Source organism: Athene noctua, chromosome 5 (assembly GCF_965140245.1).
Source record: "Athene noctua chromosome 5, bAthNoc1.hap1.1, whole genome shotgun sequence".
Classification (NCBI taxonomy): domain Eukaryota; kingdom Metazoa; phylum Chordata; class Aves; order Strigiformes; family Strigidae; genus Athene; species Athene noctua.
This window is the reverse complement of record NC_134041.1, coordinates 54,531,034-54,557,948: the sequence shown is the minus strand read 5'-3', so window position 1 is coordinate 54,557,948 and position 26,915 is coordinate 54,531,034. Positions and strand designations below refer to the sequence as shown.

Sequence of the window (26,915 nt, the reverse complement as noted above, 5' to 3'; positions counted from 1 at the left end):
GAAATCTAGCAAACACCACTGCTTTGCTCAACCTTTTCTATACTTCCTATTTCAAAAAATCTTTTTTAAGACCCTATTCACAACCCACTTCTATATAAAGGACAAAAACAATGGCAGGAAAATTCTGACACCTGGGTATGCTTGAGGGATTAAGTAGATGGTCAAGGTACTGGTACCTAAATTGTCTCAGATGTAGTTTAACAGATGTTCCTGTGTGAGGACTGAGCCAAAAATATCTGAACTGTAATGTGATTTTGCATCCTTCTATTCCAGTGCAGTATAAACTATGTGGAATTACGTTGTACTTGTCATGGACTAGATGTGTGTATGTGGGTGGTTGCCATAGCTCAGCTAGGGCACAGCAACTTGCAGAGTTGTAATAAGTGGTTTTTGTTCCCAGGCTCTTCCAGTGCCTCAATTATGCTTCTACAAAAATAGGTGAGTTCTTACAGTAAGCTTCCTAACTTGGTGTAAAGTCCCAGTAGACACAGTATTATTTTTTTTTTCTCCTGCTACTTTTGGTAGCTAGTGTAAGAGGTTAAAACACAAGCAGCTTTGTCAAAGAGAAAATAAAATACTTATGTGCCTGCTATTTTTTTATCTCAAGTTCCATATTTCATGTAAAATCCCTGTTTTTTTCTACTGCGATCTCACCTCAGTGCATACCTTCAGCTGCAACTCAATAATGTAGACAATGAAGTGACTTAAACTGCTTTTGTAAATAACAGCAGATATTACATTGCAAAATGTAATCAGCTCTATATTTCACAACTGTAATAATGGAGGATAGTATCTGTGTCAGCTGTCTCACTTCTAAAGCCTACAATAAAATCTGTAGCTAATAAGCAATCCTGCTCTCTCCATTTAAAAGCATGACTACAACTTGTAATTTCATTACTTTAAATATTGACAAAAAAGCTCCTTATAATAAATTTTTGTCAATCATTTAAAAATTCACTACAAAGAAGTCTCATCTCCCTCTCTAATATATGCAAGACTGTGAGCCATAGTGACAGACAGACATAAACAATTCAGTTAAAGTGTAACTTTAAATTCTAGATCCAACTGGTTATTTGAACACCAACAGATTTAAAGTTTAGTGTTGGAATCCAGCATTATATACTGAATACTGGTACATAATGGAAACCCCCATGGTTATTTGAACACCAGCAGTTTTTAAACGACGTGTTGAAAGCCAGTATTATCCCATATATAGTGGTATATAATTCAGTTAAGTTGCAAGTGAACACTGGTAATAACAGTGGTCTTCAAAGCTCAGTAGGACTGAAAACAACCAGATGTAAAAAAGTAATGACTCCTAAGAACAACTTGAGGCAGGAGGAAATAAACTCACAAAGGATGAAGTTCAGATAATGACAACCCTTTTTAGATAAGGAAAAAAACTAGAACACAAAAGAAGCAAAGGCAAGAAGTTTTTATTACGGATGAGAGAGTTCCCTGTCTGGTGCAACAAGCTTAGGAAGTAAAAATGAACCGAAGAGCAGCTGTACCTTGGTGCTGTTGCCAAACCACCAGAAGTAGGTAAGTGTGCCTGCCTGGCTCGGCCAAACTACTGCAGTAATGTTGATGTCCTTATTTCTGATGGCAACAAAGGGGACACTCAGATGGACGTGCTCCACTGGACCTGTGGGAAGAGAAAGTTCATGATTAGAGGCTTTGAGTTAAATCCTCCCTGTGCAGTTGTGAACAGCAAGGAGCTTTCCTTTAAATAAATCAAATGTCTTACGTTAGTCGTGAGATTCTATTACAGCAATACAAGAGAATTTCAGCAGTCAATAAGCAACAGAGAAAGATATCAGATCAACAAACATTATTTTTTTTTCTTATTCTTAATTACAGGGGAGCCAGAAATCCACATTTTCCACAGTGCTCATTTTAGACAGGGTCAGCACTGTGTTTAGAAGAATTTTTTTTTAATGCAGTTTGAGGGAGAACAATAAATTGGCTTTGCACTGGATAGGGCAAGCTGCTATTGAAAGCTTGAGGGATAGGACAAAAGAGAGAAAGAAGGTGTTTTCTAGAAAATATATCCAACTGAGCTGCTAAGATTTGTGGGAAAATAATTTTAGCCAAAATGGCTTAAATCTGATTATATATGAGGCATTTATGATTGAATACACCCTGACAGTTTTTTAGAAAGTATCCAAAAGAAAAAGTCATGATTTTGGAAGTCGTTGGTATCTTTCTGACTTCAGTCTGACCTTGAGAAGTCTTTGAGGAGTCACCTAGAACCAGCAAAAAGTTGGGAACTACTTGAAAGATGTATCCATTGGCACATCAAAGCATTTAACTGTCAGAGAACTTGTTTGTGACTTAAAAAATAACAAAGTATCAATGAAAAGCTGTGTCTAATAAATGCAAATGTGCAGAATGAGTCCAGTGCATGAAGTCCAAAACTAAGAAGCCAGTTCCTCTCCATAAAAAAAAATGTAAAAAAATACTGAAGTTTTATTTGCTAGTTAGTTTAAAGCTTTCACTATCTCCATTGTTTTCCTTCTTGTTTGATTTTTTTGTTTTTACTGGTACTGAATTTAGGCTGGTAATCGTGGCACATCAGACAGTGTTCCTAAGTCTTTCTGGATGGTACCTTTTAAAACAGCAAACAGACCATCACTGTGAGAAGGAAAGGATGAAATAAGAAAGAAGTGAGATTTTTTTCTTTGATAAGACATTAATTCTGTGAAGCAGGAACTTTGCTGATTTTAACTGAGACAATCTTCCTGTGTTACCTCTCAGCTCTTCAAGCATGAAATGGGGATATTAATCACTTCTCCATCTACTTGGATTACCAGGATTTTGGAGAGTTGTTCTCTTACCACCAGAACATACAGCTCCAAGCACAATGGGACACTATTCTTGATTTTGGCTCCTTTAAAATGTGTTCTTTTTTTTTTCCCCCTCCTCTCCCAAGGGGTGTTTATCAGCAAGTAACTCCTGAACTGCACCCATAGCAAGTACTCTGGGTTCCCAAGAAAAGCCGGTTCCCCCAACTATTTTGTGTCGGTGCATGTAAGCGGGAAAACACTAATATCTTTACTTCCTTTAAATGAAGAGATGAGCAGCCAGAAAGGTGAAAAGTTGACTGAACACTTATAACGCTGCAAGGTAGAAAACTACTGCTGCTTGAGGCCAAGGAGCTTCTTTCTCCTTTTTTTTAGCATAGGATTCCAGCACCAGACAGATCATGTAATAATGGTGATTTATATATCAGGCATTTTTGTCTGTACATTTGAGCTTCAAGGTCAAACCTCCTATATTGACTAGTACATCCAAATATATTAAAAGTCTAGTACTGAGGTATCATCTTATTTCAGTGTTAGTATAAATGTAAATGCTTGCAAAATATTTCCCTAGAGAGGATGGTAAGTTGGCCACCCAAGAATGCTATAAAAGTCAAAGGAGAGATCTGAGAGGCTGCAGAAGAAGAGGGTAGAGTAGAACAACCAGGCCAAGCAACTGCCCCTTGTGACATTCTGCTCTAAAGATCTAGCCATGAAAAAGCAGTTCCTACCAGAAAAATCAGATAATCCATACAAAGCTAGTTGTTATTACCAGATAACCATCACTTTTGTCAGCTAATGGCCCAAGGTGAAGGAAAAAACAGTTAATGCTCTAATAACAGGTTGTTAAATGCAACCATGATTGACTGTGAGGGAATTATGAGCATAATAAAAGCTTCAAGGAACATTTATTCCTTCACACAGGGAGCTTGAAATTAAAAAGAAGCAAAAATTTCTTGAGTTTTCGAAGTTTCTGACTTGCTTCCTTCCAGCAGAAAAGCTCAAGTAAAAGACAGACAGACTAGAAGATATTCTGACAGGCTAAGGGGGAAGACAGACATGGCTGTGAACACCATTAGGGGCAAAAATGATGAGGTACATCTGAACACAGATGGAGCTCTCTGCCCAGGAGATCTAGTAGCCTGAGAACAGGACAAAGAACTGGGATCTTCCTGGTCTCATCCTTCATTCTACACCCTCTGCTCTCTCCTGTGGCTTTGAGAAAGACAGCTGGGGGCTCTATAGTTGAGTATGCTCATGTGCCAAGCAGAAAGAAATGGCATTGATCTACCAAACAGGATGGAAAAGTCAGGAATGTATGTCAAACACGAAATACAAGTAGCACATTAGCCCTCAGTATCCTATTAGCCTCATATCCTAGGAAGTATGCTCAGCATAATGTTTTTCTTTTATTTAATAAGCACTGTAAATTCCCAAATCCTGAATCACAGACTCAAAATTTATTAATCTAAACCTTTTTGTATTAGAAGCTTATTGAGAACATACATTTGGACTTAGTTTCATATGCTGTTTGGTCTTTGACCCTTTCAGAAAGCCCAAGAAATATTTTCATTTTTCTCTGTATCTGTGAGGATTGCACATATACTTGTGTTAAAAGAAACTTCACTTCCTCCAGTGAAGTTTACTTAAGAGAAGTTAACTTTTCTAGACAGAAGAGTGTCTAATAGTCCAAGCCTTTGGCAGAGCATGAGCTACGCATGTAGATGGGTTTGTATGTATTCTTAGGCCCCACTGAAGTTGCAGGGATTTTCAGTGAGGTCAGGTTTTCACCCAAGGAATCTAGCAGCTAAAAGTACTTACAGACCACATGCAGGAAGAGGACAGCAGTGTCAGAGCCCAGGCTGTTCTCTGCATATGCCGTCACCTGAAAGATTCCAGCACTCTTATACACATGCCGGATGCCATCCTCAACAGGGCTGAAATTAGCGTAGGATACTGCAATGCCGTCCCCAAAATCAAGCTGAATATTTGTCCTTTGGAGATCACCCTGCAACAGAGAAGGTTGAATTAGGAAACTGGCCTGATAAGAGTTATATTCCTCTCAATTCCAGTTCTCAGTTCCATTGTATTAGCATGGACACAAACTTGTAAATTTACAAAAAAAGCCTAGCTTTGTTCTGTCAATCCCCAAAGCAGCCAGACTTAAATCAACACCAGGTAATTATGTACAAGCAATGCTTAGAATCGATGAACATTTACACCTGTAAAGAGACATTATTCCCCCATGTTGGGTTTACAGATTTTGGGAGGGCAGAGTGACAAACATGCATGTGTCAAGGGGACCATATTTGAATCATCTAATGCAATGCACGGTTGTGGATTAGGTGTCACTGAAGTGGTCAGGGCTTTGCACAGCCTTTCACTGAATGGATGGTGTCCAACAAGTACCTTCATCAGAGGCAATGAGATAGGAGACACTACACTGATGGTACAATAGATGCTAATTAAAGAGTAATTCCCATGTGCACATGGGAGCATCGGGAACACTGTGGAGACAGGACAATGGTTGAAGTGGCTCTCCAATATATTCCAAAGAAACAGAACCTAGTCTGGGATGCTCAAAGTCTAGTCCAGGCTAGTTTTCCAGGGTTCTTGTATAGTCAGTGAAAGAGAAAGAAGACGACAGTAAGAAACCGACATATTCCATCCAAGATAACCGAGACAGGTGACGTAAATAATCTTCTGCAAATATTCACCCCTGTACCCTGATGACAGAGAGTCTAGATGACTAGTTTCAGCTAGACATGTAACTTCAAGATGGCTGAATTTATACAGGTTGAATCCCACACCAAGGACTGACAGTTTTTGTCTAATGTCAGTCAACAGAGAGATAGGGCCTGGATACACAGGAGAGTGAAGTAGATGATGAGAAAAATCCCTTCTAGTATTACTTTCAATGACAGCGATTAAACGAAGGAGGGAACAACAGACGAGAGATTCCAGCATTGCAGGTATTGTCTAGAGGCAGCAGCTGCACTGCTTTAATTTAAATCATGCTTTGAACTACTGTACTTGAACTGCAGAAGTGTCTGTTATTTCAGTTTCTTGGAGCCTTACTATATACTTGTCCCCAGCTGACTAAAACTAACACAAAACAAGGCTAATTTAAACAGAGCTAAAGCCCACTGCAGTTTACTGAAATAAAACTACACCTTGGATTAAATGCCTGTAGCTTTCTGCATATATATAAAATGTGTTGGTCCAAGCAATTTCCTTTCATTAAAGGTCTCTACTGTATTCACTATAGGTGAAGAAGATACTACTACCTTTTGGAGATGCCCCTAGACCAAAACTGAAACCAGTCCCCACATATATTGACGATAAGAGCAAGATTCCAAAGTAAAAAAAATTCAAAAAAATCCTTCCTCCTAAATTCAACTCTAGTTTGTTTGAAGTTTTTTTAAATAGGAAATTCAGAAATATTTCATAGCCACCTCATAAACTGCATTATAGCTGTAAACGCACAGGATCAGGATCAAAGCTACTGTGCAGTTCCAGTACACACTGATCTAAGGGAGAGAAACAGCCATGTGACCCACAGCCAGTTCTGATGTACCCCCAGTCCCTTCACAGCCAGCTCAAACCCTGCGGGGTCCTACATCCACTGCACTCACTGGAAAAGACCACAATGAACTCACAGATTTCACTAAAGCCTCTGGATCAGGTATTGCACAAAACAAACCATGACCTCCTAGAAAAAACGAGCAGATCAGACAAAGGGAAAATACTACATGGGACAGCCACACCTGTGACAGTCCCAAAAAGTTTTAGAGCTGACAGCACCAGCTTTCCTCTGAGCAGTAGTTTTTATGTTTACCTGTGTGCAGCAAAGCATATGGCTTTAAGTCTAAATTCTGACTGTGAAACTTGAATGTGTAAGCAATTTTTCATATGGTCCAAACACATTCATACGTAGCACAGATCCACTTTGGATCATGACTTCTTATCATCCCAGGATAAAGGTGGAATACTGGCTGGATCATGGAAAAAGACGCCCTTAAATCAGGACTAAATAGCTCATGCGATGTTCTAACCCAAATGATCAGCAACTGAGACCAAAGGTGCACAACAAAGGCTCCTGAAGAGATAGAGACATCCATGAAAGGCAAGGAGTCCCAGTTCCTGCCTCCTACTGACTCCAAACTCACATCTGCTGTGTTCTGCTACTGGTCCCGGTCCTGACAGTGAACCTAATATTGTCCTTTGGATGGAAACCTTGGAACACATACAAGACACCTACATACTACACTGAAGCAAGTCTCCTGTGGAGATACTCAGGACAGCAGCATGTCCCACAGACTTTATCTTCCCCATAGGCCATGCCTGCATTAAAAAATCAGTGTGTAGGAAGGGTATTTTTCAGATGTAAATTTGCCTTGAATGTATACCTGGAGTCTTCAGGTACACACCCATATATCAGGGTTATTACATGTAATTTTTGAAATACGGATATTTGGTTATAATATGCTTGATCTTCTTCCTTCCTTGCTCCATCATTCCCATTCCACAGGAGTCAGGGGACTTATGGCTATTGACTTGATTGGGGCACCAATTTCACCTCTGTCCTACTAAGGCATTAAAAATACAATGTAAACCAAAAAGAAAACATAGAGGAGTAGAGTGGTAGTGACACTGAAACCTATCTATAATATTGAGTAGTCAGTAACATCCTTTTGACAGAGAGTTTTTTAAGTCACTCTAAAAAATTCTCTAGCAGGGGCCAAATTACCCTCTTGGGATAGTCGGGTATTTGATAGAAAGGCTCTCACAGCTTGTTAAACCTTTCAAAACCTTCTTAAGGGAACGTACTAAGACCACAAGTTCATCTCATACGGAAGACACTGAACAGAGGATAAAAATTTGATCTGGGATGGATTCATCACTGGTGACCTCAGGTTGAAATGTCTTGCACCCACAACGGCTACTCCTCTCTCATGCCTTACAATCCTCTTCTATTTCTTCCTTGCTTCTCCAATATGATCCTATCTATCTGAAATGAGAAGGTTTGAAGTGGAGAAGCAAGAACAGATTTTTCGTGACTAAACTGCAGCAGATATCTTTCTACTCAATCATGAGAGTTGGGTCTTCAATGCAAAGCCTGCCCATCACCCCATCAAAACTAGCCTGGGAAAGTTTTCCTTCCCAGAAGCCACACTAGCAAAGTGACAAAAAGTGTAGAGACAGAATAGTGGTTGAAATTTTGGCCTTCTGAAGTTAAGACCCAACTCCCCTGATTTTAGAAGAACTACATTTCATCCAACATATGTTCGGAGCAGGGCAGGCAGTGCAGAGTATATACACAATGCGTTTTGGTTTTCCTAATCAAGGTCTCAAATTGTTTGCATAAAAATATGACATAGTTGTGGCCATCTCTTTCCATAAAAACAGTGTACCAATTTTCTAACAGTTATGCAGAGCTCTAATACTTGGTCGGGCTTATTCTTTGAATAGTCACTGCTTGTGTTCTCAGCTCACTTGCAATTACAACCCTGTTATAAAGCCTTGCCATCACCTTGTAATTGCTGAAAGAGGAAAGCTGTGAGATGGCATAAACAGAACAGTTCAGTAATTGAACTTTTTATTTTTTTTAGGTACCCTTTAGAGAGGAGGTGGGGATACATGGAGAAGATCAGGTGCAAAAACAGATTCATAGATCTGGTCAAGAACACCACTCCATACAACAGCAATTTGGCAGTCTATTATAGCCCTGTGCTCAAACTCAAATGTGGATTTTTTTTAAAAAAAGGTAAAAAAATGTGCTTATCTCTTCATGTTCCCTTGCATGTGTACACAGTCCAAATCACAGTCCAGTCCCATATTCCTAAAAACACAGCAAAATCATCAGTCATTCTGAATTTCTTTGTCCATTGTCATTGTAATGCACGCCTTCTGAATTACAACTGTGAACAATACTACTAAAGCTAAATCTATAAATCCTGAGAAGTATTCTTTTGCCATTGGGCATCATAAAGGTCAGTCACACCAATATATTGAGGGTGTGTACTAGAAGGTAGAAAGAAACTGACGGCCAACCACAAAGTTGCTGATCAGGGTTAGTCTGAAACAGTAGGAAGGTTGAATGGAGACCACACAGATGTATCTATCGGAGGGCTTGTCAAACTGCTGTTGGGCTCAGAAAGTGTGTGTAGACAAAGATGCAAAACAACCCACCAGGAAACAGACTGACCAGAGAAGGTGGAAGGAGGCAGGAATGAGTCTTTATGACAGTGAACTATGTAATAATTAAGACTTCTAGAGAAATTATTTCTTCCAACTAATAAGGAATACTTCGATGACAATTCATTTGTCTCAGGTTCACAGTGAAAGACTGGAATATTTTTGCTCAAAATCCCAGTGTTCTTTTTTTCTTTCCCCCCCTCCTCTTAAAATGTCTATTATTTTAAGAAACAAACTCAGTGCACAACTCTGGAATGAGCTGCTCACCCACAAAGACATGTTCTTGAAAATCCTCTTCCCTTAGGAAAAATTGTTTCAATGAAATGTTTTTCTAACTATCCTTATTTTTCAACAAAGGACATAGAGTGAATGCCCTCACATATTTATTCATCTACCTCTTCAATCTCTAAAGCCTTATAGCCTCCACTCTTCAGCTACCTTGTCTGCTGCCTTATTCCCCATCTGTTTATCATTCTTTGTATGCAGCAGTTCCACTTGAGATCCTTAATAAATTACTACTAGATTCCTAATTTTTAGATTATGTCTGTTCTTTTCTGAACTCCCACTCACAGTGTCTACACAAATCATCTTACCATGTCAAGTCTGCAGAATATAAAAGAATCAGCCAGGTAGACAAGAAATCCACTTTGTATAAAAGTAGAGCATGCATGAATCTCTGAGGAAGTATGTAAAGAGGCCCTGTCAATATTAGTGTGGTCCCAATGAAACATTTAGTTACTGTATAAGAATTTAAATTAATAGAAGTGTGTGTGTTTAAAAAAAATAACAAGGTATCATGAGAAAAAAATTTCTCCAGGGCACTATGCTCAGATCTACAATGGCTTCTTGTACTCTTGAAGGTCTAAGTTGCCAAAGGAGGCTGCTCCTGGGACTGGGAGGGGAAGGGACACTACGCTTGCACTGTTTCTAATATGATTTTCTCAAAGACCTAATGTTGTTTGTTGTCAGAGCAGAATACTTAGGAGACAGGCATCTAGTCTGTCCCTATGTCGTTATTCTTATGTCCATGACCATGATATGTCTGGCTCCCATCTGTTTCCAGGTACTGTCCCAAAATGAAGCACACGGGACAGAGTAGACAACAAAATGTACTTGTGGTTCTCCAACACCACCTCACTCCCTGGCTACACCTCCTGAGATACCCAAAGATGTTAGAAGTGAAGTTGTGAGTTGACCCTTGTGTTTAACCGGAAAACAGATGTAATGCAATCCATTGAGGGAAAATCACTGTTGGACCTTCAACAACACCTTCCAGGTGAGCAGTCAGAAGCCAGCAGGGGAATGCAGCAGCTGCAAACATAGCAGAACTTTTTGTGGTGCACATATATCCCTAAACACCAAATCAAATCACAGACAAGAGGCATGAGATAATTTGAAAAATCCTCCCATCAGACTGAATATATCCAAGTGCTTTGGTGACAGAGGCTGCTCCATACATGTTTGCCAAATAGTACCTGACTCATAGAGATCACCAGAAGTGCCTCAATAATTTGATGCTTCAGGCATAAGCATGGCCTGGTATCACTACTGGCTAGAGAGAATCATACCAATAAATAAATTAAACAGATATAGGCTGGGGACCTCATTGGTGATTTGAGGAGGCTCGGTTCCTACTGCAAAACAATAATGTCCCTCACTGCTCCCCACGAGTCTCAAAATATTCCCCACTGTTCTTAACCTTTCCCAGCAAAGCTTCAGCTAAAGCCTTTCATCCCAGAAACAGAATTATTAAGCATAGAGACACCATTTCTGCCTCCCAAACTCCATAAACTCCAGTTCACTGGAGCACCAAGAAGCTAGTGGAGAGATAAATTTTTGACCAGATCTATCTTTCTTCAGTGTTTGCTTCATCATCACTGATAGACAAGATAGACAGCCAAATACTCCATCCCCAATATGATTTGTATGTTTCATGTATAGTCCTCTTTCATTAATTCTCCTAAATCTTAGGAGTGTTCATCATTTCATGACCCCACCTGATTGCTATTTTCCACTCAGCAGCCTGACAGGTGAAGGGAATGAATGTCAGTTCTGCCACACAGTGAGAAGTTTGCTGAGACTAACACACCTCTTCCATAAGGATGATGAAGGTGGCATTGTGTCCCTGCTCCGTGACCAACTTTCCATCAGTGGTGATGATCTGCAGTCCCCGAGGTGCTTTTCCAGGGCATTTCTCCATCTTGGCCATGTACTTCTCTCGCAAGCCATCTGTGCAGTTGTTAGACACAATCCTTCGGTACCTGGTGAATAGTAAGAAAAGGAGATTGGGCTCAGATGGTGGGTGGAAAAGTTTCCTTGTTTTGTTTTTGATTTGTTTCTCCATACTAAAGCATGTGTTTTTTCAAAGGCTAACTGCCTGCATGATTCCCTCACTGAAAGGAAGACTCAGAGAAACCTTTATTAAATTGGAGAAAGCCAAACAAATCACAATCCAACCTTCTCCAGAGATTCTCAGGAGCATCACTGAGAATAGACACACTTTGTGGAGGTGAATTACTCTGCACTGCTAAAAGGCAGAGAAATCCTCCAACTCCCCATGCCTGCAGGATTGCACCCTGCATCCCAGCTTTTTAATTATGCTTTTTATTACATTTTGTCTTCCTCTACTCTGCTAGAAGGCACTTAAAATGATCTGCCAAGAGCTTTGTCCAGTCAAATTTTAAAATGGTTCAAGGAATGTTTTTTTGTCTTGGCTCTTCTTGGAAGAGGTAAGCTAACTAGCAACACACTTTCTTGTTATTCCCAGTGTTGTTGAGGGAGAATAACCCTTTCTAGTAATTTCACAGTAAAAATACAGAATTGGTTAAGAAGACACAGACTCCAACTATTTCATTCTTGCTCTCTGCCAAGAAAGCTACAAGCAGTCATACTGGCCAAGGCTCCTGTAATTACATTCCATATTTATAGCAACCTTCAGCTCTGAAGTTACATGGCTCCACACTCCCAGAAGCCTCACTTTGTTCAGCCACCCACAACCACCAGCCATGAACAACCCTGTCATAACTATTGAGCATGCAGGACCCATGACTTGGAAGCAGCTCTGCAAACTCTGAAGGGCCTGCACTGCCTGAAAAGAAGCATTGCAATTTTGCACCAACAGTGCAACCACAGTTTCAGAGTATCCCCTGCACAATAAAACAGCATTTGCAAAGAGATACTACCATAATAAACCAACCCTTAATATTTGTTCTAGGTAAAACCAAGAGAAACCAGTACATGTAGCTTGTCTGAAATCACACGCCATTGTATATACAAAGTTCAAATGGTGGAGGGGAAAAAAAAAAAAAAGAGGCTAAAAATTGCTCATTTGAGCCTTACCAGAAGCTGTTATAAATAGAAGCTGTAAGACAGGAAGAGCTTCAATGAAAAAACAATGTGAAATACCTCGAATCTGTCCTTTTAAATGTTCAGCCGTCTCTCAGATAGACCTTCTTGATTCGTGTTTTAATTTTGCAGCAAAGGGGAGCTCCAAGTCTAGGCTCCAGGGATCATACATCACTTGATAGCAATACAATATCTACATGTCACTTATGTTAATGTGTTTCTCCCTGTCTCTGAGGAATGAGGCAATGTTCCATACAGATGCTGCTGCAAACATTACCTCTCGAATAAGACTGGAAAAGAGCCAGATGGAATGCAGAGAAAAAAGAACCATTCAGGTTCTCTTGTCTACTGCAAGGTCACCAAAGCCAAAGAGATTGCAAGATTCACTTACCCAGTGCTGTTCAAGTAGCTTTGACCAATAGTGCAATCCTTGGACAAGGAGGATGGGCTGAACCAGAAGGCTGGGACGCACTGGTTGTTGCTGTGCCTCTCATACCCATAGTCACTATGGAGACAAGTCATAAGTGCATCACTGTACCCATTCACTAGATTTAGCTCAAACCAAAGCAAGTGTGTCCTGGTGGCTCTCTGCTGGATGGCACACCATCGTGGACTGGGCTCATCCAGAGTCAAAGTACTTGATTAGTTTGAGAGGCAGTAACACAGTTCATAGAGGTATGTGATACCTGACAAGACCAGAACTACCAGCCTTGCAGAGCACTGGAGGGCTTGTGTTTCATTTGGTAACAAAACATGGTCAGAGATTCAGAGAGGAAACTGTATTGTTCATTTATTTTCCTATTAATCTCTATAAATATGTAACTTGTTGGGTTCTTTTGGTTTGCTTGGTTTTTGCAGTCTTTGCTTTCAGAACAAACCAGACTAATTCCAAGATCTAATGCCACTTTTTCCCAACAAGTTAGGAATATAAAACACTAGGAGCCGTTCCTGAACAACCAGCTAAGTTATGTAGATTTACATATGTTAATGGCCTACCTGCTCTTTGACTGAGCTATGACTGGCCTAAAAGAAAAACATAGCTGTTGTTTTTCCAACACTAAGCTAAAACAACACAGCCAGTTTGGTAGTCTAAGGATTACATGGTATTGTGTCACATTGGGAAGGTAATCCAAAGTATGGATGCTTCCTTGGACCACCAAAGAGTGGAAGTGTACACAACCACATCCAGGACTTCTTTTTACAACTGCCTTTGCATGCCAATATAATGATGAAACAATAGGATTAATCCAAAGCTTTCCATAAATTTTAATAGGATCTGGATCAGGTTTCTCTGAATAGCTTTTATTGGCAGGCTGGATTCAAGGGGCAAATAAAGAGAGATTCTGGATTATTGCCTGAAGCAGGTTAACAAATGCCAACAAACTAAACCTCTGTGGAAACACAGACACTACAGAAGCCACTGCCTTGATAGCTCTCTGTGCCCTTTAGGACAGTCTGAGTTTTATCATTGCCCTATTCAGAGTCTGAATTGCCAACAGAAAGTCTCTAGGAAGAGCTCTGGTGAGACAAAATTGTGCTATGTCCCCAGTGACCCAGGCTGCTACTGTTCCTTTTTTGGAGGGCAAACATTCTGCAAGCTACTTTAAAAGGTTTGGAGATTCCCTAATGCTCTTTCTCTCAACATTCAATTTAATCATTCTCAGTGGGTCTGACCTCCACAGTCAAAAATGCCTGGCAGTGACTTGGTAATTAAAAATATTCAGGAGGAGCTGTACTTTGCCCCAAAGAAGAAAAGAGCTGCATAAATATTTAATAAAATTAAAGACAACATTGCTGTATGCCCTCAAGGTTCTGTGCTTGTTCATTAACTTCTGGTAAACGTATATTAAAACCTTGCATGTTGCCCACCTTCCTTCTCATAAACCCCAGGGTTTGCATAAGTTAAGGAAATAATCAAGTCCAGCTGCTGCGCTGTCTTTCTCAGGAAAGCTATCTTGACAGAGTAAATAAAGAAGCAGGAGGAGGGAAAAGAAATATCAGCGAGAACTTCAATAACACTTCTAAGTTCCTTCTGCCATTCTCTTCGTCAGAAAAAGGCCAGGATTTGCTTTTGGAAATGACTGTGTGGGTTGGCAGGAGTCACCCCTGATCTTGACTCATGAAGATTTGTTGAACTGGGGCCCTGGGTCATGATTTATGCCCCTGAAATTCAGATCAGCCTTATATCTAAGAAGCAGGAAACAGATAGCACTGCAACATGAGACAGACAGGGACAAGGGCACTGTGACCAAATGGGAGGGAGCACAGCCCTCACGGCTTGTGCTGAAGGGCTCCTGCAGTCATTTACGCTGTCTGCACAGCTCTCAAGGGCAGGTGTCACCACATCTAGTAGCATGGGATGCTCTGTGACCAGAACCAGCCTCCAAACCTACTTACCGGGGCAGCAGAGAGCCTGCCTGTTGGGACCTCCTGGTCAGTGCACTCACATAAGCACAGCTTCTGACCCGCCTCCTTTCCCTGACACTCCACAGGACTTGCTCAGTTCACATACAAGAGACGGGCCAGTCAGTGCTTCCAAGAACAAGAGCCAATTGTGAACCCTGCCAGAAAAGGCATCAGGCAAAAGAGTAGAGGCTTTCCTTCCAACTGTAGATACCTACAGTGGGGATGTATCTCCATGAGCTCCCCACCCAGAGCCTTCTTCTAGTCAGCAGAGAGAAAAGGCACTTCTCAGCACCTCCCCTTCTCATATTGACACACAAAAGAAGGCAGATGAATCATACTCTAGAATAACCTGTATCTTGCCACTGACTAAATCACTGTCTCATCCTTTAGAAGTCACAAGCAACCCTTCCTCTAAATTACTAAAATGACTTTAAGATAATCAAGCTTGGTGCCCCATTTCCAGCACCTCTAGTATTTTCTTCAGACTGATTCCCCCACACCTTCTTCCATCCAGCCCTGCAGACTAGCATCAAAACTCACCCTTAAACTGAAGCTAGTTCTTCTGATTCTCCTTCATCATCTACAACAATTTTGCAATTGGAAGCCAGTTAACAATTCTGTTGGCAGTGCAGAGTCTGAAACAAAAGCCAGCTTGCTGTCCTCTAACTGCATTTCCTCTGCAGGACTGAGAAAATTAACAGCAATATTCTCTCATATTAGTGGGAAAATTAAGCAAAAATGCAAGGAACACATCAATTGATTGAAAAGATGCATTCTGATGCAGACCCTTTTCAATGTAGAACAGCACTTAAGGCCAATTTAACTACCACAGTTTTCCACTTACAGCTTAGAAAAGACAAGCTTCACTGTGAAAATAGAAAGCTGGTGAGGCACAAAGACACATTAAAAAAAAAAAAAAAAAGAGCAAATTCATAAGCATCTCTAGAGATTGGTGCTTGGTTCAGCTCAGAGGTGTATGCCAATGCCAAGGGCAGATACTGCAAGGCAAGATAGTCTGTTCATCCTTCAAATTCACATGATGAGAACAAAAGGAAAGGATCTCCTGAGTCAAGCTAAGGAGTCTCAAATGTAATTTTGGCATTAGGAGCAAATTAAACATCCATCCAGATAAGATTAAAATCTCTGCTTTATATCCCTGAACCTCTCTTAGAGCAAAACTACTCTGATACTCAAGAAAACACTGGTCTATATTTATTAATTTATGCCACATTTCAGTGTGTCCATGTTCTAAAAAGAACTTAGTTAGCTAAGTCCAAATAAGTGTGCAGATCTCATGCCTCACACCTCTTCAGGAAGGATTCAAAGGTAAGTGAAGTTTTCAGGAATCACACCAATACTGAATCAGACACTGGTCCTGATAACCTACCATAAAAATGAAAATGTTTTCTCAGCTGATCTGCTTTCAGGTTATTTTGAAGTCCATTCAAATGACATTCTGATCATCTAAGCTCAGACATCACAGCTATTGACAATCTTAAATCTTTGAAATATTGGCTATCACAGGTTCCCTGCAGGAATTCCTTGTGCAGAGATCCTAACTGTTATGCATTCTCCCATCTCTTACCTCCGATTGTCAAGCAGTATCAAGCAGTGGTTCATTTTTCCCCTGTTTTATTTTTAAGCTGCTTTCAAAGTGACCTTAAAGCAGTTTGGATATTATGGCCCCGTTAAATTAGAAACACATATGCAAAACAAGTAGCTATGTCTGACAAGGGTGGGGTGTACAGTCATGTCACAGAAGCACTTTCAGAAATTTCTCAGTAAAACATCACTAAAAAGCAATAAATTGTTCCCAGGAATTCAAAGAAATAATGATTAAAATGTGCATGTTTTACTAGCTTGCTCCCTAGGTATTCAGTGACCTTGGACATGAGGACTGAGAAATTCCCCCTTTCTCCTGTAAGGGACAGAGAAGAGACATGGCTGTCACTCTTCTAGACTGATGGTCAAAAAAATATCAATCTGTACTTGCAATTTTCTGATTTTGAATTCCAGGCTTGGATTTCTCATGAAGATTAACAAATCTCTCCCGCAGATGAAGGGGACACTTCGCTCACATAACAGGTATGGAGATCACCTCTATGCTATATGGTATGATCACAGCCACAAAGCTGCATGAGATCCAGTTTCTCTGCAAGGTTTTTTCTCTGGGCAGTAGCTCAGACACTGCCAATGCTACAAGAACAGTCCCCGCAAAAGTCCCCAGAGCCACATACTCACCACTCAAAGTCCCCTTGACCGCAGACACATGGTTCAGACACCACCGTTTGGGAATAGTCCCGACCTAGGGAACACTGGGCTCCAGGCTTGCGTTTTTTATAGATCTTCCTCTCTCCCATAACACAAGGCTCTCCCTTCAGCAGCCAAGGAATAAGAGGAGAAAGAACAGAGAGTTGTAGGGGCAGCTGAACCCTAAATGGAGCATTTTGTCAAAACGCACAAAATGCCATGAAAGCAAGCAATTACCACTGGGACAGTTAGGAGCTAAGTCTAGCTCCTTTTTGTGGCTTTGCAAACTCAGAAGACACCTTGTGAGGACCCATAAGTGCAGAATTGAGTTGGGATGTTAATGACAATGTGTCCAAGATGCCCGGGTGCCCAAGCCATTGCACACACTTAACCCATATTTCAGAAGGCATCCACCAATGTCCAACTAATGATCCTGAAAAGACAACGTGGATGTACTCCAGGGTTTCTTCCGTATGTCAGATGAAATCTTCTATAGGAAGAGGTGCCCAGGCCTGAAACCCAAGACAGGGACAAAATCTAGGTGGGGAACCCAGGACTCCTGGCTCCCCTCCTTTTTCTTTGTAGAATTGGCTTTGTTATAGACCTCAAATAATTTTGGTGGTGTGTTACACTGGGGTTTTTGAACACAAAAGTTTCCAAGAGCACTACTGGAAGTAGCTAATATAAAAGAAATATTTGACATTTAGGTGAGTTGCTATGAACAGAATTTTCTCTGATGCAGAAATCATCTGTCTGCATAGAAGAAAAAACTTCAGGAAAAAACCTGATTGAAATACTTCTTTTTTTCATTTAACAGTGATTCCCATGATGGCTGCCTGGTTACACACATCTTCCCTTTTGTTTCATTTATTCAATTCTGTGACTTAAGTTATATGATACATCCTTGCCAAATTAATACTTATTTCTAATTCATGGATTCCATTCAGGAATATCACAGTGCCAATAGTTCTGGATCTAGTTATGTTGCCCTGCAGGGAGTGGGACATCATACTGATGGCCAGTAATCCCTAAGTAATCTTCAGAGGGTACTGAGCTCTCTCAGTTCTAGTGGCTCCAGGACCTGAATCTATCCAGCATGAAAATAAGCCAGAGTATATGAAAAGCAAAGCATGTAGCCCTGAATAGAACAAAATAATTTGGTCTTCTCTGGTGTCTTTTATTCAAGGGCTCCCCAGAGTTTTATAGACACCTGCAGGATGAATAAATGTTTTTATTTTCATTTTTGAGTAGGGAAAATAAAGGCAAAGTGAAAGAAAATTATTTTCATGAGTCACTGACAGAGCTACAAAGAGTTCAATGTCTCCTACAATTCAATCACAAGGTGAGGTTTTACATTGCCCTGAGCACTGAGGGCAAAAAGATCTAGATGGTACAATGGAATATTTTCATACAAAGAGGAGTTAAAAATCTTCCCAACTTGTCCGGAGAAGGCTGGCCCTGTGTTTATTCATGCATATGCTTCAGGGGAAGAAAAGCATCAACAGGTTAGGACTGTGACTTGATGGATGGAAAAAATCCATATTCTCTGCTGAAAAGAACAAGTACATTCTTATCTGGCAACACAGAGTATGGGAAAAAGAACTCCCACCATCCCCTTCCTACAAAGTGAGAATACCTGATTGTGCAGATGCCAGGTTTGGTAGTCATCTTTGTTACACCTTCGGCTGAAGATAGACCTGTAGTCCACCTTGACCAGCTGCCATTCAGAACGGAGACTGAAGTGCCCAAAAACTCTGAGCATGGGAGAGGAAAAAAAAAACCAGAGTCAACCAGATATATGCTTCCGTTAAGCAAATAAGTTCTCATGAATCTAAGCTGCAGAAACCAATACACAGTCTTGTATCTTAATGTCAGAAAATGGTATTCAGTCATAACATTCAGTAATGAATAACATTTACATGTTCCTACAACATCCTAGGATCATTTGGCCTTTTCCTGATCCCTTGTACAGCCTGTGTCAGAAGGTCTTCCATGCCTCTAGTACTTAGTACAATGGGCCCTGAGTCCAATACAGACAGCTAGGTATCAGTCAAGAACAATAAACAACCAGACTAGAAAGTAATGTGTCTTATGTCAAGGCAGCTCCTCTGATGAATACATGGGTTTGGTTGTCTCAAAAATCAAGACTTTCTTAGCTGACTCAGTTTCTTACTGCTGAACTTTTGTGTTGCACAAACTTACTACTGAATGAATTGTAAAAGAAACTCCTAAAATATCTGGGATAATTTTTAGACTGTAGGCAAGTGACCTGTAAAATGGCAGCATCCCTTCCACCTGGTGAATGCTGACTGCAGCTTAGGAGTGGAATTATAAACAATCACCACTGTAAGGTTATCAGTAGAGTTTTTTCTTAATTCTTTACAGTAGGTCACCCATCATCAGCAGTCACAACACTCCATGGTTCAGCTAGCTAAGCAATACGTAATAAGCTGATTTTCAGGATGAAAATTACACATTTTCCCACACGACTCCAAGGCAACACAAGGCTCATACTGAGTAAGGCAGTATACAGGAGCAGTTGGAACTGAAGGGTCAGCACTCAAAAAATAGTGGAAAGATTCAGACTGTAAAACTGAGGCACAGATCTGTTAAAAATAGGATGATGAAAGAGATCATATAAAATCTAATAGCACTAGAAGCTTCTATACAAGCTTGGACCAGAATGTCAGAGGCAGAACTGGTTGCTGAACACAGGTCTCTAAATGCCATTCCAACTATATGGCCCTCCTTCACATGCAGGGAAAACTACCTGCTTGCTTAAGCATCTGGAAGGGAAGGACCAAGCAGCAATGATCACTGATGGTATACATCACCAAAGTACCACCACCACAAATATTAAGGACGTTTACATGTTGGAAGCTCATACCTTCACCAAAGAAAGCAAAATCATAGTAAAAACATGCTTTAATTAATAAGTAACACCAGGTGCCCAGACAAAAGATTCCATCTATCCAGAAACATTGCATGAATGCTGCAGGGTGCCCAGTTTTTGATCAAGCAGCAGCTTCCTATTCCCTTGGCCAGCTCTGATTTTCTCAGTAAGGAGCAGCTTTTCAATCAACTGCAGCTGTATTTCCAAAGAGGTGTGTAATAGGAGCATATCAGGATGGATGACCAGACTTTAAAAGCCATGAACAAAACTACAGCTTCTCATCATCAGCAGGAACATCTCAGTACACATAAAGAACAAAAAAATTAAAACAATCATGTTGATTTGTCATTATAACATGCCAATTTCTTGGCTATCTCAAATATATAAAAGAACCTAAAACTTCATCTAAAATACACATTCCAGATTTTAAAAATTCTGCATGTACTGAAACCCAAATCTTTTCTGAAACTTATGAAATGCCATTGTATCACCCCTACTGCAAGATTTAGACAGCAGAGAAATAATGCTCTTTTTCTTTATATCAAATCTTTCACTAACCTGCATTTTTTACGCAAGCCACTTATGAGATTAAAGTTTTTGTTGTTTTAATTATTCTAGACTAAAAAAGAGAGGGAGAGAGACAAATGATTTACAAGTTTCCCTATGAAAGCAAAAGAGAAACAAAAGAGAAAACTTCTATTCAGTTTCCAAACACTGACTGCAATCCAGATCCTGCTGTGTCCTCAGTATGCCATTCTTTACTTCAGTTCATCTTAATTTACGCTGTAATTACTCAGGGTTGTTGGCTTTGCTCTCCCCTCACTGTCCAAACACCTCCTCCTGTGGACAATAGCCTGCACCAAAATTACCCTGCATTGTCCTGGTTTTGGTGAAACAGAGACCATCCAGAAGTCAGTCATGTGCTCCCGTTCAGACCTGTCTCAGCTCATGGGTATCTGGGAGAGAAAGTGGGGTGGGGGAGATCTGGGAGCCTGGAGTTATAGGCTTGTTGTGGGCACTTTTCTGTATCCAAATTCTGCCTCACAGAGGCAAGCTCCAACAAACTGACAGGAAGGGGAAAGGCTACAAGAACCACCTGTGACAAATGCATACACAGGTTAGAAATTAATAGGTGGGGGAGGACTGGTGCAGTGGCATGGATTTAGAAGGTAGGTTACACATTTCTTAGTGTAGTCATAAATGTGCAGTATTAGCAATAGGAAATGCCACCGCATTCAGGCAAAGCTACAGAATAAACTGCAATTCCTGTTCCTCAACACAAAAGGCACATCCTGAACCAAGATCAACCTATGGAAACCACAGCAGTATGGGGTGCCAGGGCACTCGCTGGGAGAAGCAGGGAGAAGGAAGGAATGGGAAATAGCACAGAGGCAGGATGCAGAAGGCTCTGAAACTGTACTCAAGTACGAATTCTAACTCCAGTTCCCCTCCCCATTTTCCCTTGGCACTGGGTAAATCCCACCAGCTCTTACGCCACAACTGTTTTCAGCACATACTCTTACAGAGCGTGTCTGCTCATGGTACTATTGCACAGCGGGGCAGCTCTCCCATGAATTTTGTTTATCCTGGAGGTGATGCATGACTGAAATATCATTCCTTCAAAGCAGCAACTCAGTAAGCAGAAGTCATTTAGTCCAGCAGATTTATACCAGTTCAGGATTTGACCTGGGTGTTTATTACACAGAAAACATAGCAAGAGGAGGGGAGAACGTAATCAAACACAGACACTTGCCTGAATCCATAAGATAACAGAGCTGGAGAAATCCAACATTTCAGCAACCAATGCCATCTCAAAGAAATTGTTGTTCCTCAGACTGACCCTTAGCTATCTGTCCAGCAAGAAGGCAAAAGGCATCTTTGTGCTTTACAAGCCAGAAATGCTTGCTTTATAAATCTATTCAAATAAGCTATAAAACCCCTTTGCCATTGAAATTCTTCCATGATAATGATAATTAATGGAAAAAACCAAAGTTTCCTAAGTGGAAGGCAATATATTAGCATTCCAAAAGCACAGAGCATTAGCTACTCTTTAATTAAATGATTTCAAAGAAGATCTTTGTATATAATTGCTATAATTTAGATGGAAACAATACTACACTAAATGTAATTAGAGGAGTGTGAACAGAGAGGGATGTTCTCCTGTGTGCTGCAGAGATGGTTCTAGGTCACCTGATTTCTAAAGCAGTAACTTCCCCCCCCCCCCCCCCCTTGCTCATAAAAAGCTTCTTAAGCCTGATCAAGCATTACAGTGTAGCCTTCAGAGATAAGAGCTACTCAAATGCAGAGAAGATGGCAAGCAACCGCACCCTGTGAGCACCGCTCACCAATAATAAATCCAACCTGGACACCTACAGCACATTTTGATTGACCAGTCAACATGATGAAGGTTACGTTACATTTCAAGATTACTCTTGTGCATTTGAAACTTCTATGAGAGTAAGCAAACATAAGGAATGGAAGTGGGTTATGTCTTCTGTGGGGCTCCACTGGATTCTCAAACAGCCTTCCTTGAGAGGTGAAGAAAACCCTCAACTTTTGTGGAATTTAAAATGGGCTAAACAAACCATCACAGGGACAAACCCTGACTGAGCAAAATCAGGTATTACAGCTGAACCCTGCTTTCATCATTTTTGTGAACTACATCATTGGATATTTTTCCATAAGGTGCATGCACATGACTTCTCCCCACCATATCCGTTTTGGGGTGGCCAGGCCCAACAAAAAGAATTGGGCAGACAGCAAAGAACTGCAACACGTTAAAACTGCTAGTGTTTGGCTATCAATAAGTGCTTAGCATTAAGTGCTCCAGTACGTACATCTGAATTTCTGTATCCAGTGTGGCTGGACAAAACAAGTCCCAAGGAAAGAGATGGAAAAAGAGATTGGTGGGAGTTTATTTTTCCCTACTCAACTGGTGAGTCCTCACATTGCTTTGAAGATACCATCGCATTTATCTTATATGATTCCTATGTGCCTTTGTTTCTCATTTAATTCGTCTGCTCACTAAATTAGGGAAGTGGATTTTTTTTTAATAAATATTGCTACGCAGACTATCAAGTTGGGACATGGAAAAAAGGGACAAAGTACTATGAATTTTCCGTCAATAACTTTGTTTACCATGGTCTAACTGAAAGCTCTTAACTGCTTGTTGCAAGGATAGAAGACAAAAGAAGAGAACCGGGTTTTCAAGGTCCAACTCTGGGAAGTACGTTTTGATTTTTTCCATCTAAGCATTCTGATCTGGAAGTCCTTGAGAAGCAATAAATACAAGAGCCCAGATGGCATTTAGACAGAGTCAGTTTTCTGACTAAGCTCAATTTAACAAAAGTTCTCCAACCTAAGCCATGGAATGGTAATTTACAGGCTTTAGACAGGAGAGATTTTGTTCTGTCCCTCAGAGTAAGCAGTTAAAACTCCACATAAAATCTTAGCTAATAGTACAGCATCTTCTCAAACGGCTCTATGCATAACTCACAGTGAAATCATTGCTAGGAAACCAGAAAAGGCTTCTCAATCCCTTCTTTGGAGAAACAAGGAAAGGCTTTTATTGCCAGGGTGGTTGTCATTTATTTGCAGAAAAATTGTTAGAAACCTGGAAAACAATTTCAAAATGCTTACAGATTCATGACGGAGTCATTTTGAAAAAGGTCATTGGCAATGCTGCTATAATTATATCTTTCATTAATTTTTTAAATACACAGTAACTTACAAATGCAGTATATACTCACTGGATAACCTCGTACAGAAAATATTTAAAAGGCTTTTTACATTTATACAGTGCTCTCTTGTCAAATTGCATTGCATTGCTTTGGCTTGCACTGTTGGTAGTTGGGTTTTTTATGTAATTCAATACTGCTCATTCCTGACAGGTCAACAGAATGACTCGAGGGTCACAAGATAACAACTCATCCACCTCTGGTACATAGATTCAACCCCTGTCCCTGCCTAGTGTATGAGAAACAGATCTTCTCAAGTAATAGCTCCTATATTGCTCACAGGAAAGGCATCAGCTGAATCTATCCCTGCTGGCAGTTTCAGACGAGTTGCTCAAGCATGGAAACTCACACCTAAACCAAGACCCCTTCCAACATTTCTGAAGTGAACTGGCAGGACGTTATATGAAGCAAGCACACACTGAAGCTCTCTGTACTTGGCTGGTCTGGTCTGGATAGATAGAGGACTTTTATCTTCACTAGTCAGCCTAGCTCCTTCTCCAGTAATGGGAGATAAGGGTCAAAGTCTCTGGTAACACCTCCTGTCCTCAGCTGTGCCCATCAATGAGACAGATGACCAGAGATACAAAGAAAGGAAACAGCTCATAAGGTCATCTTCACAACACAAAACATCAAATGTCCTTTCTAAAGCATTTTTTCTTCACTGGACATCAACAAGGTGAGATGAAAAGGTATCTCATTTTGCTTCTCACAAAGTAACCTGTGGGCCTCTGAAGTCAGTTTTTAACAAGATTAAGCCCTACAGAATAGACTGGGTTTTAAGCATTTTGAATATCTAAAACTAATAAATAAAATTTTAAAAATAATATGTTTAATATACAGCACCTTTTGAGATGACTACACAAGCAGACAGATGGATCAACAGAAAACCAGATAGAGAGCCAAATATATACTTTGATTGATTAATACTGAAAGAAAAGCTAACTGCAGTGTCATCAAATGCTGTTTCATTTAGTAAAGCCTGAAACCAACCCTGTTTTTTTCTCCCCCCTTTTACTGTAGCAGAAAAATTCTTGTAGACGAAGTGTCTTAGCAAGTAAAAAATCCCCAGTAGTAAAATCACCCATATCAGTAAATGCTTCAGCTGACCTGAATCTGTGCTTCTGCTTCTGTTGTGGGAATGCAGAGAGGGAGAAAGTCAAGCAAGATTGATGTCTGATTTCAGTTTAAATCCTTCTTTATTTAAATCTGTGCCTCTAACAGGTAGTGCCAGAAGTAGTTATTTAATGGGCAAACCCAAGAAGTGCTACGAAGCACAATCTGGAAGAACCACCTCCTGGCAGGGAAGCAAGTCTGTGTTGTTTTTTCTCCTAGTCCCCTGGAGTTCTCTCACCAAAAGCAGAGGGATCCCCAGATCTGGGCAATCAAAGCTACAGGAGCACTGAGTGGTTAATCCATCACCGTTGAAGGTGCTCATTCTCTTTTTGATGGCCAGCAGAGAAGCACATGTTGCTACTGCTGCAATTTTAACAGCTAATCAGGTATCCAAGGGAAACCTCCCTTCCCAGCAAATATCACCAATGTGGCTTTATGAGCAGAGCTTGGTCAAAGCTACCCTCAACATAGTGTTCCTCTCTACAAACTGCTTGGATAAGTATCAGATGGGACTCTCTAGCCACCCAGGGTAGGTCCATGCAGCATCAGCTTGGAGCCATCAGTGCAACAGTCAAGGACAAGAACTATTCAAATTTGGCTGGTCTGCCCTCATGAACTCTAAATCAGTCATTTCACTTTTGGGCATGCTGTGTAGATGTGGATCTGAGCAGTTGTCAGGTAAAGCCTACATATGTCTAAGCTCTGCATTTCCATTCCTGTGGCTCTTCGCAAGCTTGCAGAATAAAGCTCTTCTGCAAGACCTAATCTGGTATTTATACAACCAGCACTGAGATGGAGCTAAAAAGCCTAGCCAGATCTGAGTTAGAGTTTACTGTTGGTTATTGTACTTTATACCCCAGTGTTCCATGCTCCAGGAGAATTGATTAGTTCAGCATCAGCATGGCATGAATCTATGGACATAAAACAAACTGGTTGCTGCCATTTCCTCTGATCCAGAGTCCTGGCTAATATGGACCAGAGGTGGAGGCGATGGCCTAGCAGAAAGTTAAGATCCAGACAAACATGGTAGCTCTAACTCAGAACTGTCTGTGTCCCTGTACAAGGTTCTCTCATTTCCATAATTGGTTTGGTCTGGACTTTTCTCCCCACTAGCCAGGCTACCCTGGGCCTGTATTACCTGAGAAAATGGTGAGCCTGTGCTAGAGATCCTGACTCAGCACACACACTTACAGAAGGACTTGGTACATTAATGTACTTCCATCACATGTTGACATTTATAGCTTCTGAGACAATAAAATGTTGAAAATTTCACACAAAAAAGAGGGACTGTTATAAAATCTGGATCTGAAGCCATCTGTGTGTAAGAAAGTATCAGTAAAGCAAGACTAGCTCTTATGTGCAGGCTGAGGTGTTAGGGTCAAAACCACACAAGCAGTTGCAAATTGTGCTGGCAGGGTTAGGTTTTATGAATGGGAACTGAGAGATGAGCTACTTCCCCATGAATTAAACATAAATCATGACTTTAGAGAAAACCAAATAGGCTGTGTAACGTCCTGATCGTTTTTTATTAGGGTTTAGATGGAATTAGCGTTAAAGAAGGTCACCAGTTACATGGAAATTGGATGGAAAGGGACTGAGACAAGGCGGTAGAACCTAATTGGAAGAGACACAGATCAGCAATTAGGGAGAGTGGAAGAGGGAGAGGGAGAGTTATACTGTCTTATGACTGGCAAGATGATGCAAGGAGCAAGAGACTGGAAACAAAGGAAACATAAAAGATGAAAGATGACACTGGAAAGGTGTGCAATTGCCAACAAGTGGTCTTTAAGAGCCACTTCGGCGCTTTTAATTCAGTTGCCTTTGGCTGACCTGTTAACTAGGAACAGTAGCCTGAGGGCAACTGGGTGATGATTCAGGGCTGTTGTAATCCTGCCTGGTGCAAATTAGCGTAATTCCCATAGACCATCTCAGACACAAGGCCTTGTTCTACTCCTATGATTCAGAGGGACTAAAACCAGCAGTGAAACTCCCAAGAATACACCAACAGCAGACAGCAGCTTGCACGATGACAAATTTGTTCAAAAAAAATCTTGATCTGTATTCTTTTTCCCAAGGGAAAGGGTCAAACGAGAATTTCACAGAATTTCTCATGCGGATGAAATCTGAAAGAAGTGGTTTATTCCCATTTCCAAGTGAAACTGAATGCCATGA

At 40.7% G+C, this 26,915-nt stretch overlaps 1 protein-coding gene across 2 annotated transcripts in view; it reads right to left on the bottom strand.

Annotated features, from left to right (window-relative positions):
• The window catches only part of SORCS3 (sortilin related VPS10 domain containing receptor 3), a 309,741-nt gene that overhangs the window by 17,581 nt on the left and 265,245 nt on the right, over nucleotides 1-26,915 (bottom strand). For both annotated transcript variants that reach the window (XM_074907682.1, XM_074907683.1), the window contains 6 exons: nucleotides 18,637-18,754; nucleotides 16,992-17,125; nucleotides 12,736-12,849; nucleotides 11,089-11,260; nucleotides 4,623-4,809; nucleotides 1,512-1,645 (listed from right to left, as the gene is read on the bottom strand). In XM_074907682.1, the coding sequence (XP_074763783.1) occupies nucleotides 1,512-1,645; nucleotides 4,623-4,809; nucleotides 11,089-11,260; nucleotides 12,736-12,849; nucleotides 16,992-17,125; nucleotides 18,637-18,754 (859 nt within the window). The remainder of the gene's footprint in view (nucleotides 1-1,511; nucleotides 1,646-4,622; nucleotides 4,810-11,088; nucleotides 11,261-12,735; nucleotides 12,850-16,991; nucleotides 17,126-18,636; nucleotides 18,755-26,915) is intronic.